General features: G+C 36.0%; 1 protein-coding gene across 3 annotated transcripts in view; it reads right to left on the bottom strand.

Annotated features, from left to right (window-relative positions):
* POLI (DNA polymerase iota) overlaps nt 1-20271 on the bottom strand; it is a 32213-nt gene continuing 11942 nt past the window's right edge. Inside the window, exons 6-10 of one of the 3 annotated variants that reach the window (XM_014781425.2) lie at nt 14449-14627; nt 13527-13618; nt 11033-11163; nt 5903-6108; nt 1-3804 (exon numbers count right to left, since the gene is read on the bottom strand). In XM_014781425.2, the coding sequence (XP_014636911.1) occupies nt 3010-3804; nt 5903-6108; nt 11033-11163; nt 13527-13618; nt 14449-14627 (1403 nt within the window). In that variant the 3' untranslated portion in view covers nt 1-3009. Of the gene's footprint in view, nt 3805-5902; nt 6109-10625; nt 10661-11032; nt 11164-13526; nt 13619-14448; nt 14628-20271 lie in introns of those variants that run through there. The other 2 variants (XM_087439251.1, XM_087439252.1) reach the window with 2 other exon arrangements.

The following is a 20271-nucleotide window of genomic DNA, read 5'->3' as shown; positions in this document are numbered from 1 at the left end:
TTAGAATTAATATATTTTAATATCTTTATTTAGAAAGAGGGTACAGATAGTTATCATTTTTAGATGCTAAGCATGTTCAACTTTTAAGGATAATCAAAAGTACTTATAATAGAATGTTTACATTTCAAATCAGTAGAGGGAAAACATATAATAAATAGAAAATGCAACCAAGCCAAAAAGAAGACAGGAAAGGGATAAGGATGAGAAAGAAGCATCAGCATAGAACAAGAGAAAAAAATACAGTATGAAATAAGACAGAAAAAATAAATCCAAATAGACTTGCACTTCCACATTATGGTAGGACAGATACTCTTAAGAGTTATCCCAATACAAAACACTAGATCCTGGAGAAAACAGACCTTTTCATTCATTGCAGGGTTATGCTATAGAAGGGAAATCTCCAGGCCCCATCCCTCTACACTCACACAGGAAAAAAACAGCTGAAACAAAAGCAGGAAAGGAGCAGGAAGCATCAGGCAAGAAGCAGGCTTCGAAGGTGGGGTTTACACTGAAGGCAAATGCTGATAGGAGCCAGCAATTGACCTCTGGAGACAAAATCTTAGGATAGCAGCAGCAAGGTCAGGGAGCTGAAAACAAGGCAAAATAAGACAAATTAAATGCATTTAGTCAGGACCTTTGAAGGGGTTACAGTGGTGCCAATAGATTGGTACTGCCTCACTGCAAGCAAATGCAAATCACATCTGAAGGGGAAGCATCCACAACTTAGGTCCTTTGTTTTCCCACAGATTAAGTTTAGCCACACACTCAAGGAAACAAGCCAAAATGGTACAGAACAATATGCAAAAATTTAGACTTATAAAGATTTACAACATTGAAACGATCAGAAACAGAATATAAAATATTTATAAGTTTTTTAAATTAGAAATGGACTTACCAGAGACTATAGTGAATAAATAGGAAGATGAGAAAAAGAATCAAATGAAAAATATAATTATTGAAATTAGTGTTTTAAATGGTAGATCAGACATTGCTGAAAAACAATTAGTAAACAAGAGACAGAGCTAATGAAATTAACCAACATGTAGCACAGATAAACAGAATGACGAAAAAGTATGAGAGATTAAGGAACACGAAGGATGGAGTAAGACAGTCCATCATTTGTGTAATCAGAGTCCTAGAAGAATAGAGAAGTACTATCTGAAGAGCTGGTGGCTAAAGATTTTACAGAACTAGCATGAATTGAAAGATACAGGAAGCCAGCATATACCAAAGATGAATAAAAAGAAATTCACATCTCCAAACATAATAGTACACCCGTAGAACACCAAAGGAAGAAAAGCTTTTATTAAAAGCAGATAGAGAGAAAAGATAACCTAAACAGTCAGACGCTGAGGCACAAAGATGCTGAAAGACTAATTTAAGGCCACAGTAGCAGTCGAAGAGCTGTAATAAACCCCCTGCACTCTCACTCCAGAAGGTGTACTTTTAACTACTATTTTGTGTTCTATTTTTAAACTGGCCAAAACTGTTTACTCTTCATATCTTTTTTTTTCCTTTTTTTCAATCTTTCTAGCTGTCTAACAATTTCTGGCTGAAATAATTACAAGGTCTATTAGAAACTTTTAAAAAACATATTATCTGAAAAATATACTCCTTTTATGAATTTAACTACCTTACCAGAATACTACATGTAGAAAACTCTGTAGTCCTTGATCCAGAGCTCTAAATATTTGCACAGCAAATAACTTCCGATGTTCTTGCTCCAAGAGCAAGGGAGTTTGATAACCCCAAACTCCCTTTTAAAAACCCTTGGTGGTTAGGGAATTTGCAAATTTCAAGAAATCTAAAACTAAGTTAAAACTTCTTACCTAGAAGAAAGTATTTCTAAGCTACTCTTTATTCACGTGTACTTTATTTTCATCGTCTCTTCTTTAGATTATATCTGCAGAGGTTATAAACTTGAGAACAGAACTCCTCCAAGCCAGTGCTGACGGATACTTTGGTGTGTTCTAAAACACCTTCCATGTCTTATAAACTATAAGATGGCCACAATCTTATATCCAACTTTTAATCTGGCAGGCAAGAGGGGATAGTAATTACAATGGGATAAAGAAAACATCCATCAATTTAGTAAATGTGGATGTTTGTTGTGGGTTGACGTCCTTAATCTTATCTCCAAAATGTGGAGAAGATACAAAAACATCTAATCCATTGCTTTTAAACTCTACAGACTGGCCAGAAGGAAATGGACTTCTTCCATTATCTAGCATTCTTAAAGACCTATTACCTTGCGTTTCTGTTTCCATCTTTCCCTTAATCTATTTGTACGGAGAGTTCTTCTAGTTCTCTACAACATATACACTTCCCCGCCCAACTCCCCACCTGGTCCCTGCCACACGATTCATTCATTCATTCAAAATTTACTGAGTGCCCTCTGTGTGCCAGGCATTGTGGTAGGTCCTAGGAGTACTAATAAGTATTAATTGAATATACACTGCTTTGGTATTTTTTCAAAAATCAACTTATTATATGGTACATAGTACTTTAGTCAAAGATATCTACACTTTTAATAGATTAGCTGGCAGTAGAATTTCTTATTTGGTTATTTCCTAATGGGCTGAATTTCTCAAGTCATTCCATACTTCACAAAAAAAAAAACCTGTTCTTCATTATAGCATAGCAATGATTTAGCTAGTTTATTTTTTATATGCAGGCATATATATCTTCCCCCCAATTTATGGAAAATGTACTAATGCTATGATATTCTTTTTATTGAAAAGCAATATGAAATAGCTTTAGAAATCAGAGGAAGGTACTATTTTACATTATGTCTTCTGTCATAAATATTTCTATGCTGTAACAGAATTTACTTCCCATAACTATTCTTGCTTTATCTAGAGCATTTTATATTGGATTTCTACATTATTGAATATCTATTAGTGTTTAATTTAGAAGAGCTTAATAAACTGCCGACAACAGTGGTCTTTCCCTTGCTTTTTTAGACCTTTTTTCTGAACATGCTTATTTATTTACAATATGGAAATCTGATCATGTTCTCTTCCAGTCAGCCAACAACTCTTTTTGTACTTCTTCTGGTAGTTCATAGAAAACTTCAGGATCAACATCAGAAGGAAAAGTAATTTTCTCATCAGTAGAGTCTTGCTCTCTATTTTCTGTTAGTCCTTCATGCCGAGAGACTGTTGCTGTTGGTTGCTTATGGCTATCTGTAGTTCGGTTTTTGAAGAAAAGTTGCTCACTCTGCAAATTTGGAAATGAATGGAAAACAGATACAGTGGGGTTTGTATTTGAAAAGTGGAATCCTTTAGATTCTTTAGGTCCTTGACTCATTCGTTCATCTTTTAATCTACTGTCTAAATAATGTGAATAATCCTTTTGGCTAGACAGATAAGAGGAACTACTGCTATTTAAGCCTGAAGTTCCCGGTTCACAGGGAGATACAGAGGACATCTGTTTGCTTTTGGATAAATGATCTCTAGGATGTAAGGGACTATCTTGTATTTGTTTTGTGGAAAAGAATGATAATACTCCTCTAGAGGCATGTAATGGACAACTCAAACTTCCTTTCCCTTGAACTTTTTCTCCAGATTTTCCAGAAAGGATTTCTTCTTGAATATCTACTGGAAGCTGCTTAAATACTTCCTGGTCAATACCCTCAGGAAGTGAGCAGAGTGGGAATTCATTACTGTCTTTTTCTTCAGAAAAATTTGTGTTATCTAGTGGAGACTCCCCAGTTCTTGTACTTTCAATTCTTCCAGTTGGTAGAAAATCCCAATTTGTTTCTTTGTCTTTAGAAAAATCCTCCATATGAGTGTCTTTCATTTTCTAGAACACAAGGATAACAATAATTAAGATATCTGATATCTTTTAAATATTCATGCTGCTAAAGTGTGACTGTAGTTATTATTTGACCAACATATTTCTATTCTACTCAATAACTTCAATCCTTTTGGCCAGTTCCAAACAACTAAAGATGATTAATCTACCAAAATTAGTCACATTATTGTGTGGATCCTTACTCACTATTCCAGGAAGAGGTTTCCTTCCTAGACAGCACTGAGCCAGAAGGTAGGTATGTATTTGGAGATCTGGAAAGGATCTTAACAATCATGTACTCAAACTTCCAATTCTGTGAATAAAAGAATGGTGGCCTAGAAAAGTAAATGACTTACCTAAGGCTATCTAAAAAGTATAATATGCACAAAGCATCAAGGGCTGGTTTTCTAAAAATCCCTATTCTGAAGTGTAACATTTAACAGAAAGAAAAAATATACTTCTATGGTAAAAATCCAACATCATTACTAAGATATAACACTCTTTTATATTTACATAAAAATGAAAATTTAAAAACACCTTCAATTCTAATTTGCATTATTTTTCTATGGAAAGCTTTTCACTTAAGTTTTCTCTTGTTTTAAGTATCATAAAAATGTATACACAGTCAAATATGATTCAGGAAACAACTCAATACAAACTTCAAACACGTAAAAGGAGAAGAAATTTGGGCCACCGTATATATTGAGCACCTACTGTGTGCCAGGCACGTACAATGTTTACCTCTCTGATGTTTATCTCTCTAATACCACTGTAGATTAAAGACCTTTAATTCTTATTCTACAGATTAATTAAAAAGTAAAAAGTAGGGGCTGGCCCCGTGGCTGAGTGGTTAAAGTTCTGCATGCTCCACTTCAGCGGCACAGGTTTGCAGGTTCAGATCCCGGGCTTGGACCTACTCCACTCGTCAGCCATGCTGTGGCCGCATCCCACATACAAAATAGAGGAAGACTGGCCCAGACGTTAGCTCTGGGCCAGTCTTCCTCGAGCAAAAAAAAAAAGAGGAAGACTGGTAATGGATGTTAGCTCAGGGCAAATTTTCCTCACCAAAAAAAAAGTAAAAAGTAAACATCTTTTAAAATTTCAGTTAAAAAATGGGATAAAAAGAGTAAGAGAAAAAAAGTAATTGAAGAGGGCACTAATTCATTATTTCAATTACACTATTGTGTTCTCATTTTAAACTTAAATGTCAATGAAAATATTACTAGAATTATACTGAGTAAGCAATAAAAAATAAAGAAAATAATAAAAACATTTTAAATTAAGAGTTAATTGTCGGCATGAACAATTTAGTAAAAGACGATTATTTTTTAAAGCATCTCACATTTAGTAAACAGAAGTTTGCCAAATGGCTGTACATATAGGGTTTTGTTTTAGTCATTTGAAAATACGACTGGTCTCTGCCTCTCTATCGCCACACTCATAATTTCTACAATTGTAAAATGAGTACAGTCACATAGCACTTAATGATGGGGATATGTTCTGAGAAACGCGTCGTTAGGCAATTTCATTATTGTGTGAACATCACAGAGCGTACACACACAAATCTAGATGGTATAGCCTATTACACCCCTAGGCTATATGGTACTAATCTTATGGGACCACTATTATACATGTGGTCCATTGCTGACTGAAATGTCATTATGACTGTAGTCATATTCTATCAATATTGCTATCAGAATTCAATATAATTCAAAACCAAGAAAATTTAAATACTTTAACAAAAACATAGGTGGGATGCTGGTAGCTTATGTATAAATTAGCAGACAAAAATATTTGATTTCCAGTATCTGGAAATATTTTCATATTTATGAGCTAATCATCATATTCCTATATACTGTTATAAAATGTTTTAACCTGCTTCCAAAACAGGGAACCTCCATCATGTTTTCTCTTTTATCCAGTGATGCTTATGCTTTCTTCTTAGATCACAGTACAATATACTTAGGGCCAGCAATTATAAATAATATGATAGGTACTATATATGTAAGTCATTCAAACAATATTACCCAAAAGAACCTCTAAATTATATCAAACACAAACTTAGATTTGTAATTTAACCACACAAATCCAGTAACAGTGTACTTACAAAACTGCGCTTGCCAGAGCGTGAAGTTGTTGATAATGATGGTGTTAAATAATAATCAATAGTCCCTTTCTTAGCAGTATTCAGTGCTTTAAGGTTGCAGAAGCACACACTTAAAAGGGTAAGATGAAATGGCATCTTCACATTCACCATATTTCGAAAAAGTTTCATAACTATATCAACCATTGGGGTCATCGCATCATAATTTCCTAAATAAAATGTTTAAGAAGATAGTATATAAACACATTATATCATAATTGATATTAAATGCTTAGTCTAATTTATATTGCTTAGATTAAGAAATTAAAATCCTAAATAGATATCACTGGGACACCTTGACATTATATACTAAACTTGGACATCTCAACATTAATACTAAATGCCAAATGAGTTCAAGTTTTCAAAAGATTTGAAACCACGGGACACTTCTGGTTATGGTAGAGTGATGAGGTCAGAAGATCTTCTCCCCATAAAACTATAATAAAACTGAACAAAATCATCAAAAATAATCATTTTGAGGATCTCGAAACAAACCAAAGGCAAATAAAGTGAGAAGCATTAATTCATGAAAAACTGCTAGAACTTAGGTAAGAAAGTGGGAGACTGCAGCCTTATTGGCTGGTGTTGTCTGCATCTCCCTTTACACAGCTCAGTTGGTACAGTAGTTCTACCAGGGTGAGGCTGGCTATGAAAGCCAGCAGCTCCGCTGCCAGAAAGGACAGACTTGATTTGAGGCAGAAGGCAAAAGCCCACATCCAGCAGCATTGCCAGTAAAACGAACAAAGTTGATAGGAAACAAATGGGAAAATCGCACAGCACTCTAGCCTGATGTTGCAGCAGTGGTGGGGTGAGTGAAAGATCAGTAGACGAGCCACAAATTTAACCAGAAGATCCGGAAATGAGAGAACCATAGAGGGATTAGATAAACTCTCCTCACAACCTCAGCTGCCTGAGAGGCTGTATGCACAGGGAGGGGAGGCCAGAGAGGGCCCAAGCTCTCCACACATCCCTGACTGGAATAGCAAAAGCATATGAAGGGAGATGCAAGAGGGCCTAGCAGAAAATAAAAGCCAAGGCACACCTGACAATGGCCTAAATTTTGAAAGTGCTCTCCAACCCAAGCACACATCTGTTGACAGATGGTAGAAGCCTTCCAGGCTCTAGCATTTGAGCAAAACCTTTGACCAATCATTGGCTAACCACTAAACTATGCAGACAGAGAGGTAACATCCTAGGAAGCCAAAATAAAATATTTAAATTAAAAAAAGAAAAGCTGAGCAGAGAAATCAGGGGCAGCACGTTACAGAGAAGGTAGATTCTGCAGCTTAAGTCCAGACAAGTTACAAAAAAAAGGGGACAAAAAAAGCTCACAAGAAAAAAATCCAAATCCAGAGTTTCTACAATACATTACCTAAAATGTCCAATTTTCAACAAAATATTACAATACATGCAAAAAACCAGAAGAATGTGATTCATATTTGGGGGAAAAAGCAGTCAATAGAAACTGACTTTGAGTTGGATTTGGCAAAGACTTCAAAGTTGCTATTATAGATGTATTCAAAGAATTTAAAAAACCATTTTAAAGAATTAAAGTAAAATAGAATAATGACTATCAAAACAAGAGGAATCTCAATAAAGAAACAGAATCAAACATACAAACAAACAAAAATAAATGGAAATTATAAAGTTAAAAAGTACAGTAACCAAAACAAGCAAAATCACTAGATGGCAATAGCAGTTTTGAGATGAACAGATGAATCAGAGAACTTGAAGACAGCTCAATAGAAATGATCTAGTCTAAAAATAAAGAAGAGAAAAAAGACTGAAGAAAAATGAATAGAACTGCACACACCTGTAGGACATTATCAAGCACACCAACATTCATGCGACGAGAGTCCCAGAGGAGAGGAGAGAAAAAAAGAGAAGAAAAAATATCTGAAGAAACAAGAGCAAAAAACTCCCCAAATTCCATTAAAAAAAATTAATCTACAGAATCAAGCTTAATAAATTCCAACTAGAATAAACACAAAGAAATTCCACACTTAGACATATCATAGTCAAACTACTGAAATAGACAAAGAAACAAATGACTCATCATATAAAGGCGATCAACAATACAACTATGCCTTCTAACAACTTATTTCCTCTCAGCTCCAAACGCAGTCTGCAGCACCTGCTCTGTGGTAATAGGTTGGACTCTCCAAAATTTTTTTTTACATTGAACACAATGTTAAGCTTCATCAGTAGAGAGCAGTGGAGGACCACTAAAGGAGACAGGGAGTATCTCTTCCTGGTTCCAATGTACTGTCATTTACTTTTCCTTGCTCCTGTTACATGATCTGTGGTATATACGTGTGGGGACATCCAATAGTGCTCTGCCACACCACACACATGTGGAATGTTGAGTCCCTCAGCAACCTCGAGCCCCAGCCCAAGCCTAGTGACCGTGTTACCATGGCACTACCAACTCCAACGCTGCACACACCAGGCTGGTGCTGTAAACAGTGCCTCAACTCTTGCACACTCACCTAACAGCCTTGACTTGTCTACGCCCCAAAGGGTTTCCTCCAGTTCTTTCTATGCAGGCACCATACCCTCTAATTTTGTGCTAGCAGAAGAATGCAGTTTCCTTCAGCACAACCACCCACCAGCCTCAGCTTGCCTGCATCCTGGAGGGTTAACACAAGCCCTCCAAACATGGACACAGCACACCCCAGCTCATGCACTACCCTGCCAACGCGCAAGCTCCTAACATGCCAACCCCTCCTGCGTGCCCACCACTCAGCCTCAGCTCATTCATGGATCAGAGGGTGGTTTTCTCTTTGTCCAATAACTATGGACAAGCTCCTGGCCAGGTAACTCAAAAGATTTCTCTACCATCCAAGTGTCCTGCAACCACATCTTCTCCTTGATGGGTACGGGGACTCCCCTTTCCAAGTCTGTCCTTCCTTGGGTACTTTTCCTCAGCCCTTGGGTACCTCTTAGAGTTCTCTTTATACCTTTGTAGTCACTCCTCTATCATAGTTTAATAATTCTGTGAAACTTGCCCTGCTCAAATTTCTGTGTGGTTATTCTCTCCTGATTGGAAGGAGACTGATAAAACTACTAACATGTGACTCATCAGAAATAATGGAAACCAGAAGGCAATGGAATGGTATATTTAAAGTATGGAAAGAAAAACAGTCAAGAATTATATACCCAGATGAACTGCCATTCAAAGATGCTATTTTGGTGGAGTATTCCATAAATTTTAGTTAAGTAGAATGGTTTGATAATGTTGCTCAACTCTTTTCAAAGACAAATGGAACATTCTCCAGGATAGGCCATAAGCAAGACAATAAAATTAGCTTCAATAAATTTAAAAGGATTGAAATTACTCAAAGTATGTTCTCTGATCAACATGAAATTAAATTAGAAATCAAAAACAGAAAGAAATTTGAGAAATCATCAAACATTTGGAAATTAAACAACAAATTTCTAAACAAATTTAAAGATCAAAGATGAAACCACAAGGGATATTGGAAATTATTTTGACCTTAATGAAAAGAAACACAACAAAAATTTACGGAATACAGCTAAAACACTGCTTAAAAGGAAATATATAACTTTAAACTCGAATTATTAGAAAAGAAGGTAAGTATAAAATAATATAAGCTTCCACCTTAAGAAACTAGGGGAGAAAAGACAAATTAAACTTAAAGCAAGCAGAAAGAAGGAAATAACAAAAACAGAGCAGAAATACACAAAATAGAAAGTAGAAAAACAACAGAGAAATCAATGACACCAAAAGTTGGATCTTAGAAAAGATCAACAAAACTGATTAACATTTGCTAGAATAACTAAGAAAAAAAAGAGAATACATAAATTACCAAAATCAGGAACAAAAAAGCAAACATCACTATAGACCCTACAAAACTCAGAAGGATTATAAGGAAATATTAACAACTTCATGCCAACAAACTAGACAACCCGGACGAGATATGTACTTTCCTAGAAGATACAAATTACCAAAAGTGACTCAAAATAAATAGAAACCCTGAATAAATTTAAAACAAATAAAGAAATAAAATTCCTATTTTAAAAATCTTCTCACAAACAAAAGCCCAGGACCATGAATAGCCAAAGCAATTTCAAAAAGGAACAAAGCTGGAGAACTTACACTACCTCATCTCAAAACTTACCACAAAGTATCAAGACAGGGTGGAAGTGGCATAAGGATAAACATACAGATCAATGTAACAAGAAAGTCAAGAAATAAACACTTATATTTATGGTCAATTAGTTTTTGACAAAGGTGCCATGACAACTCAACAGGGAAAGAATAGTCTTTTCAACAAATTCTGCTGGAACAATTCGATACCCACAGGCAAAAGAATGAACTAAGACTCTCATCTTACACCACACATAAAAATTAACTCAAAAGTGGATCTAAGTATAAAGCTTATTAAAACTATAAAATTTCCAAAAGAAAACATAGGAGGAAATATCTGCAACCTTTGGGTTAGGTAAAGAATTTTTAGATATGACACCAAAAGCACTATTCATTAAAGAAAAAAACACACAATGAAATACCACTACATAGCCAAAAGAATGACTATAATAAAAGAAACTGACAATACTGTCGGTGAGAATATGAAAACCTGAAACCCTCATATATGAGGTGAAAATCTAAATTGCTACACCCACTTCAGAAAAACGTTTGGCAGTTTCTTAGAGTTCAACTTACCACAAAAGCCAGCAATTCCACTCCTTGTAATCTACCTAAGGTAAAAGAAAGTATATACCCATCCAATGACTTGCACATAAATGTTCACAGCACCATTTTTCATAACTGCCAAACAATGGAAACAATCTAAATGCCCATAAAGAAGTTATCTCATGCCGTATAATTAATTATCATAGTTTTGCTTTCTCTCAACTTGGGAAGTATTCTTAACTAAGTCTTGACTTTTATTATTTATTAAAAAACAACAACAAAGTTTTCTAGTAAAAATTCCTAACCGAATAAAGATATTTAATAGCTCACTAACTCCCTGTGAAGAGTCTCCAACTTTGGATCATATTTTTAATTCAAAGTTTGCCTTTTTTAAGACTTCCACCTGCTAATTAAATTATTAGAAAATTAGCCGACACCTGTCCCTAACTTCTGAATTACGTGGGATGGAATAGGGCACTGACGACTCTCACGGCTCCAGGGCTTTTCAGATGAATGCCGACGGATTATTAATCTTACTGTATGTGGCTTCCTTCCATCTTGGCATACCCTAAAAATAAAGAGAAAGCAGAAACAAGGAATTAGAAAAAGTACTAGCTAATTATTCTTTTAAATGGTCTAATACACCTCATTTATCTAAAGCTGCCAGATTTAGTAACTATAACAATTATAAATACAGTTGATAACTAGGCAGTAAGCAATAAAGGTCCCTGAATAGGCCAAATAAATTTCACAAAGTCTATGCAACAAAGCTCTGAAATTTTAAATGTAAGGCTCTCAGGTTTCACTCAGAATTGAGTGCTATAAGAAAAAGAACAGAAATAAGATATAATTATAAAAAGCCATTTTATAATCCAAGTCCAAAACACAACTAAAAGCAACATATTAAAATCATCAGGAAATTTAAGAAACTGAAAGAATCATACACTGACAGAAGCAAATACATGAAAAATGACAGAAGACATTTTTTATACATTTTTTAAAAAAAGATTACAAAAAGAAAAAAATTTTTTAAAATGAGATTACTTTTGTCAAAGAGCGCTTCCCAAATAGATACAAAGAAGCCAGTAATATCACCATTATACGGCACATTAGAGCAATAACTTCAAGGATCAATTATATACTATATTTAGGAAGATAAGTACATGTACACGCATCTCAAAAAGTGTTTCATCTAAATAATCTTGGTTTTGGTATTGAAGACAAAGTTTTAATGATGTAGAAAATTCACTTAAAATCTAATTATTAGAGAAAATAAATGTTATTAAAAAATAACATTTTCCTTTTTATATGTATAGCAATGCACTAAAAAAATCACAAACATAAAATACAAATATTACACATTGTTAAACATACTTAAATTGAAGATTCTGAATTGGAAAATCTATATTTTTGTAGTAAATAATGTTTTTCTCTTATTGTTTTATCACAAAACTTCTCGATTGCTGCCTTACTAATAAAATATCTTAAATGGTTCCTGTAAACACGTTACTAGTTTAAATATCTTCCAGTTAAACTTGTTCTCTCAAGTCATTACGCAATTCAAAGAGTGTGATTTGGTTCCTATAACTACCAGAAAAAGGTTATATTTTAAGCAATCTTAAATTAGTGCCTAGAGGATGGATTAAAAATTATAATTTTATACCTCCTACATACCTCTAGCAGTAATCATCATATACTCTAGAAGGAAAACACATTTACACACACACAATTATTTTTTTTGCCACTTAGATGGTATTACACCTCAGTCACTGAAATAAGAGGCCAATGCAGAGGAGGGAATGGCAACCAGGGATAAGGATAAACGGTTACTAGTCGGTATTTCACAGGTTTAGAGCACCTGGTCTCATTTCTGGGTTGACTCTTCAAATAAGAAAACCTATGAAACTTACACTTCTGTGGTTTCTCTATGTGTAGAACTGTTTCCAATGGCCAGGCATTTCATAGTAGTCTTATCTTTAGCTGAAGCAAAGCAGATGACCCAATTTCACTAGCATACTCGCAGGCTCAGCCTGAGTCATATCACTGAAGCTGGGTCATACAGCCAGCCCTAGCTGCATGCAGCAAACGATGAGCTGCATGTCTCTGCTCAAGACATGAGAACCACACTGCATATGAGAGCAAAGTTGTATGAAGTTTCACTTCATCAGTTTTCTGAGAGGGTCATCCAAAAACCATTTTCTCTAGTCACAGTTAGCCATCCTAGCATCATTACAGAAGCACGCCTACCCAAAACTGTTAGACCCCTGACACTCCATTTTGAGAAATCAAAGAAATGGGAGGAAAAGAGATAATACTCTTCTATGGAGTACTGAGAAACAGATATATGACGTCAAAGGAACATCAGCAAACTAAATGTCTGGTTCAGTTTAAGCTATGCTATTCGTATACCCATAATCCCAGCTGACACTCCTCATGTACTTACAGACTAGTAACCCTGCACACACCCACAATCACTCTTACTGATTACACATAGCCCCATTTAGCTATTCCTTCATCTGACTCCATTTTCTTTCACATAGTCTGAGACAAAGAAGATATAAGCGTTCTTCTGCTTTCTCCATCATTGTTGCTCTTAATAATCTCCTATCCTCAACCTTCACAAATTTATAGGTATAAAGATTATAGAGATATCCATAAAACTCCCTTAGGTAACTATCAGCAGCTAAGATCCACGGTACAACCACAATGTTACTAAAAGTAAGAATAATGGAAGTAGATGGATTAAATTTAGTTAAGAGTACCTGTTATTATCTTTGCAATAGTTTATAACAGAGAAATTCAGTGATAAACGACCTACCTTACACTGTTTAATCTCCCGTTAACCTGTAAGTTCCAAGACAGAACATCAAGTGTTTTTTCTATATACCATACATAAAATATATAGGATGATAGGGTAAAATGGAAAATCACCTGTTCAAAAGACTAGCAAGTAGTTCTTCAATCTTATTTTTAACTTCAACTTCTGATGAACATTTTTTAAATGAATCTTCTTCACTAAAGGACTACCAAAGAAGCACAAATAAGGATTATTGTAAACCCAAATAAGCACATCCAATTATCAGTGTACATGTCAAATGAATATTCAACACATTCTTTACTAACTTACCTCTTGTGTTTAGTTTGAGCTATTTAGTTCACTTTTATATTAACTCTTTTTATCTGCAAGTTATTGTACTCTACTAGAAAGTGCACTGGAAGTCAAGACAATTATAAAGCCCTAGATACCAACTCCAAGCTTTACTGTATGATTACAGCGAGGCTCTTAATCTCCTAGGACTTGAATTTGAGTTTAACCTTGGGCAATTATTTAACCTTTCTGAAGTACAGTATCCTCATCTTAAAAAAAAATAGAAGAGAGAGTGAGAAAAGGAGGGAAAAAGGTAACAAACAATAGTACTACCTACCTCGAAGGTCTGTTGTGAAGATTAAATTGGCTAACATATATAAAGCACTTAGTAAAGTGCCTGTCACAGAGGAAAAAAACCACTGTTAACCGGCTGACTATACTTTTCTCCATTTCTTAAATCATAAGACTACTCTGAAAATAAGATTTTTAAAAAATTAAAATATCTTGCCTCATATATGCAATATAGGCTACTAGAATTAAGTAGTATTCAACCAAAGTGGCTAACCTGAGACTTAAATACTTAGATTCAAGTTAAGAATATTTATTAATCTAATACAATAAATTAGCCTTCTCATAGGAAAGGGATCATGTATTAACTTAATAAGCAAACTAGAATAGTAAGAACACAGTACTAAAACTAGAAATCTTTATTTCAAATAATGTGACAAGCGGTACTTAATAAAAATAAATATCATTATCATGTACCTGAGGTGGTCCTGAGGACGTCACAGGAGAGTCATCCTCTCCAAAACTGAGCTTCTGGATACGCTGAGCAACTGCAAGTCCTAATTCCTTTTCTAATATTTTGGGTGAAAAGGTTTGAAGATCACGCACACTACTGATACCCAGAGCTTCAAGACGTTTGGTAGTTTTATAGCCAATACCTAAACAAAAGAAATGCATACACTGTTACAATAGTGTTCTCTCCTTAAAATAAAGCTAATTAAAATATTATAAATATATCAACCAAAACTTTAAGTTCCATAATTAATATTTCGCTAAGATCAAACTTTATTGAAAATTAGGTCATTGTTCTTCTGCTCTTGGCCTCTGAGTTACAGTCATGAGTTGCTTAATAACAGGGATATGATCTGAAAAATGCGTCATTAGGCTATTTTGTTGCTGTGCGAACATCATAGAGTGTACCTACACAAACCCAGATGGTATGGCCTACTACCCACCTAGGCTCCATGGCAGGCTACTGCTCCTAGGCTGTATAGCACGTTACTATAGAGAATACTGCAGGCAACTGTAACACAAGGATAAGTATCTGTGTAACTAAACATATCTAAACACTGAAAAGGTACGGTAAAAAATACAGTATAAAAGATAAAAAATGCTACACCTGTACAGGGCACTTACTGTGAATGGAACTTACAGGGCTGGAAGTTGTTCTGGGTGAGTCAGTGAGTGAGTGGTGAATGAATGTGAAGGCCTAAGACATCACTATATACTGCTATACACTTTATAAACACTCGACACTTAGGCTACACTCAATTTTTGAAAAAATATTTTTCTTTCTTCAATAATTAACCTTAGCTTACTGTAACTTTTTTACTTTACATAAAAAGTTTTAAATTTCTTTTTACTTTTTGACTCTTTTGTAATAACACAGCTTAAAACACAAACTGCACAGCCGTACAAAAATATTTTCTTTCTTTATATTCTTATTCTGTAAGCTTTTTTCTATTTTTAAAATTTAATTTTTTAACTTTTAAAACATTGTTAAAAACTAAGACACACACACGTTTCCCTAGGTCTACACAGGGTCAGGATCATCAATATCACTGTATTCCACCTCCACATCTTGTCCCACTAGGTCTTCAGGGGCAATAACACACATGGAGCTGTCATCTCCTATGAGAACGATGCCTTCTTCCTGAATACCACCTGAAGGACCTGCCTGAGGCTCTTCTTGAGGAGGTGTCACTTTTTCAATACATCCATCCACGGTGGTTTGCTTGGTTTGTTTCTTTTCTCATCAGATATTTGCTTGTAAGCAGATAATGTACCATGAACCTTCCTCTCTATTAACAAAAACCTTTCGATGTTGGGAATCCATGTTTTCAAACTTTTTAAGGAGCTTGCTGAGGTCTGCAAAAACTTCTGTTAAACCCTTCACTGTGAATTTTCTTGGGGCATTCTTCTCCTGCAGTTTCCTTTTCTCTTGCCTCTTCTTCATCTATGCATTCCTCTTCTGGTTTCAAAAACTCATTAGTAAATTCCTCAGGAACCACCTCTAGGAGCTCAAGGTAATCCTCATCCACACCTAGGTTCAAGTTGTTTGCCATCTCAGTGATGGCCTTGTCGATTTTTGCCACTTCCTCGTCCTTGGCAAATCCTTTGAGTCACGGATGGACCTCTTGAGTGTCTTCTTCCAGATGCCATTCATACACTCCTTGACAACATCACCCCAAGCCCAACCAAGGTTCTTAATGCAGTCAGAGATGTTATAATCCTTCCATAATTGCGCCAGTGTCTTCTCAGTGTCTTCCTCACTTGCAGCAATAGCCTGGGCAAAGGTCCTCCTCAGGCAGCACACCTTAAAAGCTGCTACAACTCCTTGGTCCATTGGTTGGATCAAACAGGTGGTGATTGGAGGGAGAAAGGCCAATTAATATTGGGATGAAGATCACCAATAAAAGAAGGATATCCGGGAGCATTATCAACAATAAGCAAAATCTTCAAAGGTACGCTCTTCTCCAAACAGTACTTCTCCATTTTGCTGGCACAGCAATTCAGGAGGGCATCTTAGAAGAGGAGCTGGGTCATCCATGACTTCTTATTGCTTCTGTAGTACTCTGGCAGTGTGTACTTAGTGATGTGCTTGAAGGTCCTGGGGTTCTTACTGTGCCAGATCACAAAGGGTTTCAATTTGTAGCCTGCAACATTGACCCCAGGCAAGACTGTCCTTAAAAGCCTTGAAACTTGGCCTTGACTTGGCCTCTTTATGGATGAAAGTCCTTTAGGCATCCATTTCCACAACAAGGAGGTTACATCCATATTGAATATTTGCTCTAGCAAGTGATTTTCCTCCACGATCAGCTTATGTAGTTTCCAAAAATACTTTAGCTGCCTTCACAGCAGCACTTGCAGACTCAGCAATGACTTTCACATTGCGTAATGAATAATGATTCTTGAATCGTTTAAACCACCCAGAGCTGGCAGTAAATTCAACATCATAGTTGAGTCCAACTTTTTCTTTCAACATTGCAAACAAACTCTTTGCTTTGGCCATGATCGTCATGGTGCTGAGAGGGATATGCTTCTGCACTGTCTTCAATCTAGGTCATTTTAAGTTTCTCCATGTCTGATATAGACCCTTCTCAAATTTTTGTTAGTTTGTTGCCTTCAATGAAGCAGATCCTTTAACAGCTTCCATCACTTTGTTCTTAAATTCTTCAAGGTCGTAGCTGTGGGAGAATGGGACATGCCTGACTGGTGAGCAATAACCATCACTGATTTTCCACCTTAGTAGTCCTCAATCACTTTCAATTTCATTTCTAGTTCAAGCACTGGACATAGCCTTTTACTAGCAACATTAGCAGTGGATTTTGTATGCTTAGGGGCCATGATGAACAAAACAACACAACATTAAGTCAAGCACAAGAGAAAATGATGCAATCAAGAGATGCAGTGAATGCAAGATGTATGAGGCTGCTGCTGGCATAACACAGCATGCTGTTTTACAGAAAACTCTTCTTTTTTATAAGTAGAAAGAGTATACTCTAAAATAACTATAAAAAGTATAGTAAATAAACCGAGTAACACAGTCATTTATTATCATTATCAAGTATTATGTACTATATATAATCGTATGTGCTATACTTTCATATGGTTGGCAGTTCAGTAGGTTTTTTTACATCAGCATCACCACAAAAACATGAGTAATGCATTATGCTATGAATTTACAACAGCCACATCACTAGGCCATAGGAATTTTTCAGCTCCATTATAATCTTATGGGACCACTGTCATATTTGTGGTCCACTGTTTTTTTTTTTTTTTTCAAATAATTTTATTTATTTATTTTCCCCCCAAAGCCCCAGTAGATAGTTGTACGTCATAGCTGCACATCCTTCTACTTGCTGTATGTGGGACGCGGCCTCAGCATGGCTGGAGAAGCGGTGTGTCGGTGCGCGCCCGGGATCCGAACCCAGGCTGCCAGCAGCGGAGTGCGCGCACCTAACCGCTAAGCCACAGGGCCAGCCCTGTGGTCCACTGTTGACCAAAACATCGTTATGCAGCACATGGTTATATAAGAACGACTGTGAAAATCTAACAACCCTAGGATAACATAATGAATATAGAGACAGCCAATAAATGCTTTCTTGATAAAATGAAATTTTTACCACCTGTTATATAACACCATGCAAGTTCAAGAATCACAGTTATTATTCATGTAAAGAAAGACTATCAGTAGAGCAATTAATTAACATGTGCTTATTCGCCAACCTAAACAATTCCTATATACAACACTCACATTTATCCACAAGTCATATCTGGCGATATTTACCATCCCAAATACAACTAAGAACCAGAAAGCAAACTCCTATCACAAAGTTCTCGCATTAAACTCAGTCATACTTTATCACAGAGAAATGCTCAGGCAATTTAGTGCCTTACTCTTCTCATTTTTTAAAAATTAATTCTAGGGGCCGGCCCGGTGGCACAAGCGGTTAAGTGTCTGCACTCTGTTGCGGCGGCCCGGGGTTCGCCGGTTCGGATCCTGGGCGAGCACCGACACACCGCTTGGCAAGCCATGCTGTGGCGGCGTCCCATACAAAGTAGAGGAAGATGGGCATGGATGTTAGCCCAGGGCCAGTCTTCCTCAGCAAAAAAAAAAAAAAAGAAAGAAAAGAGGAGGATTGGCAGATGTTAGCTCAGGGACGATCTTCCTCACAAAAAAAAAATTAATTAATTAACATAAATTAATTCTACAGCTATCTGCTTTCCTTGCACAATAAAAGAAGTAAATCAAAGGGGCTAGGTGTGTATGGAGAATTACTAAAGTGGAGTGACAGATATTTTCACAGCTGAAAAAAAGAGGGCAGGCAATTCGGCAATAAGGAAGAAAAGAGAAAGCCTGTAAAAAAAAAACAAATACAAGCACTCAAAAATGTAAGGCTGAGTAATAAGTCAGGTATCAGCACATAGTCCTCAATTTATTACAGCCTGACATAGTAATTGTTCTTCAGACCGCAGACTCTGAGTCACCCAAAAAACTTCAAGCTACGATTATACTATATTAAGGAAGGCAAGGTAACATATGACATTTTGGAATCACACAGAGGTTAAAAATGTGAAGTTATAAAATGAGGGACAAAAACCACACGATCATCTCAATAGAGGCAGAGAAAGCATTCGACAAGATCCAACATCCATTTATGATAAAAACTCTCAACAAAATGGGTATAGAAGGAAAGTACCTCAACATGATAAAGGCCATATATGACAAACGCACAGCCAGCATCATACTCAATGAGGAAAAACTGAAAGCCACCCCTCTGAGAACAGGAACAAGACAAGGGTGCTCACTCTCACCACTGTTATTCAACATAGTGTTGGAAGCTCTGGCCAGAGCAACTAGGCAAGAAAAAGGAATAAAAGGAATCCAAATAGGCAATGAAGAAGTGAAACTCTCGCTGTTTGCAGATGACATGATTTTATATATAGAAAACCCTAAAGAATCCGTCCAAAAACTATCAGAAATAATCAACAACTACAACAAAATTGCAGGGTACAAAATCAACTTACAAAAATCAGTTGCATTTCTATACTCTAACAATGAACTAACAGAAAGAGAACTCAAGAATACAATCCCATTTACAATCACAACAAAAAGTATAAAATATCTAGAAATAAATTTAACCAAGGAGGTGAAAGACCTATACAATGAAAACTGTAAGACATTATTGAAAGAAATTGATGATGACAAAGAAATGGAAAGATATCCCATGTACATGGATTGGAAGAATAAACATAATTAAAATGTCCATACTACCTAAAGCAATCTACAGATTCAATGCAATCCCAATCAGAATCCCAATGACATTCTTCACAGAAATAGAACAAAGAATCCTAAAATTCATATGGGGCAAGAAAAGACCCCAAATAGCTAAAGCAATCCTGAGAAAAAAGAACAAAGCTGGAGGCATCACAATCCCCGGCTTCGAAACATACTACAAAACGATAGTAATCAAAACAGCATGGTACCGGTACAAAAACAGACACACAGATCAATGGAACAGAATTGAAACCCCAGAAATAAAACCTCACATCTATGGGCAGCTAATCTTCGACAAAAGAGCAAAGGACATGCAATGGACAAAGGAAAGTCTCTTCAATAAATGGTGCTGGGAAAATTGGACAGCCACTTGCAAAAGAATGAAAGGAGACCATCTGCTTTCACCATACATAAAAATTAACCCAAAATGGATCAAAGACCTGAAGGTGAGACCTGAAACTATAAAACTATAAAGTAGACAGTACACTATTCGTCGTTGGTCATAAAGGGATCTTCTCAAA

Source organism: Ceratotherium simum, chromosome 14, assembly GCF_057802395.1.
Source record: "Ceratotherium simum simum isolate JZ-2026a chromosome 14, ASM5780239v1, whole genome shotgun sequence".
Lineage (NCBI taxonomy): Eukaryota > Metazoa > Chordata > Mammalia > Perissodactyla > Rhinocerotidae > Ceratotherium > Ceratotherium simum.
The sequence above is the reverse complement of the archived record's forward strand: the minus strand, read 5'-3'. Positions and strand labels throughout refer to the sequence as shown.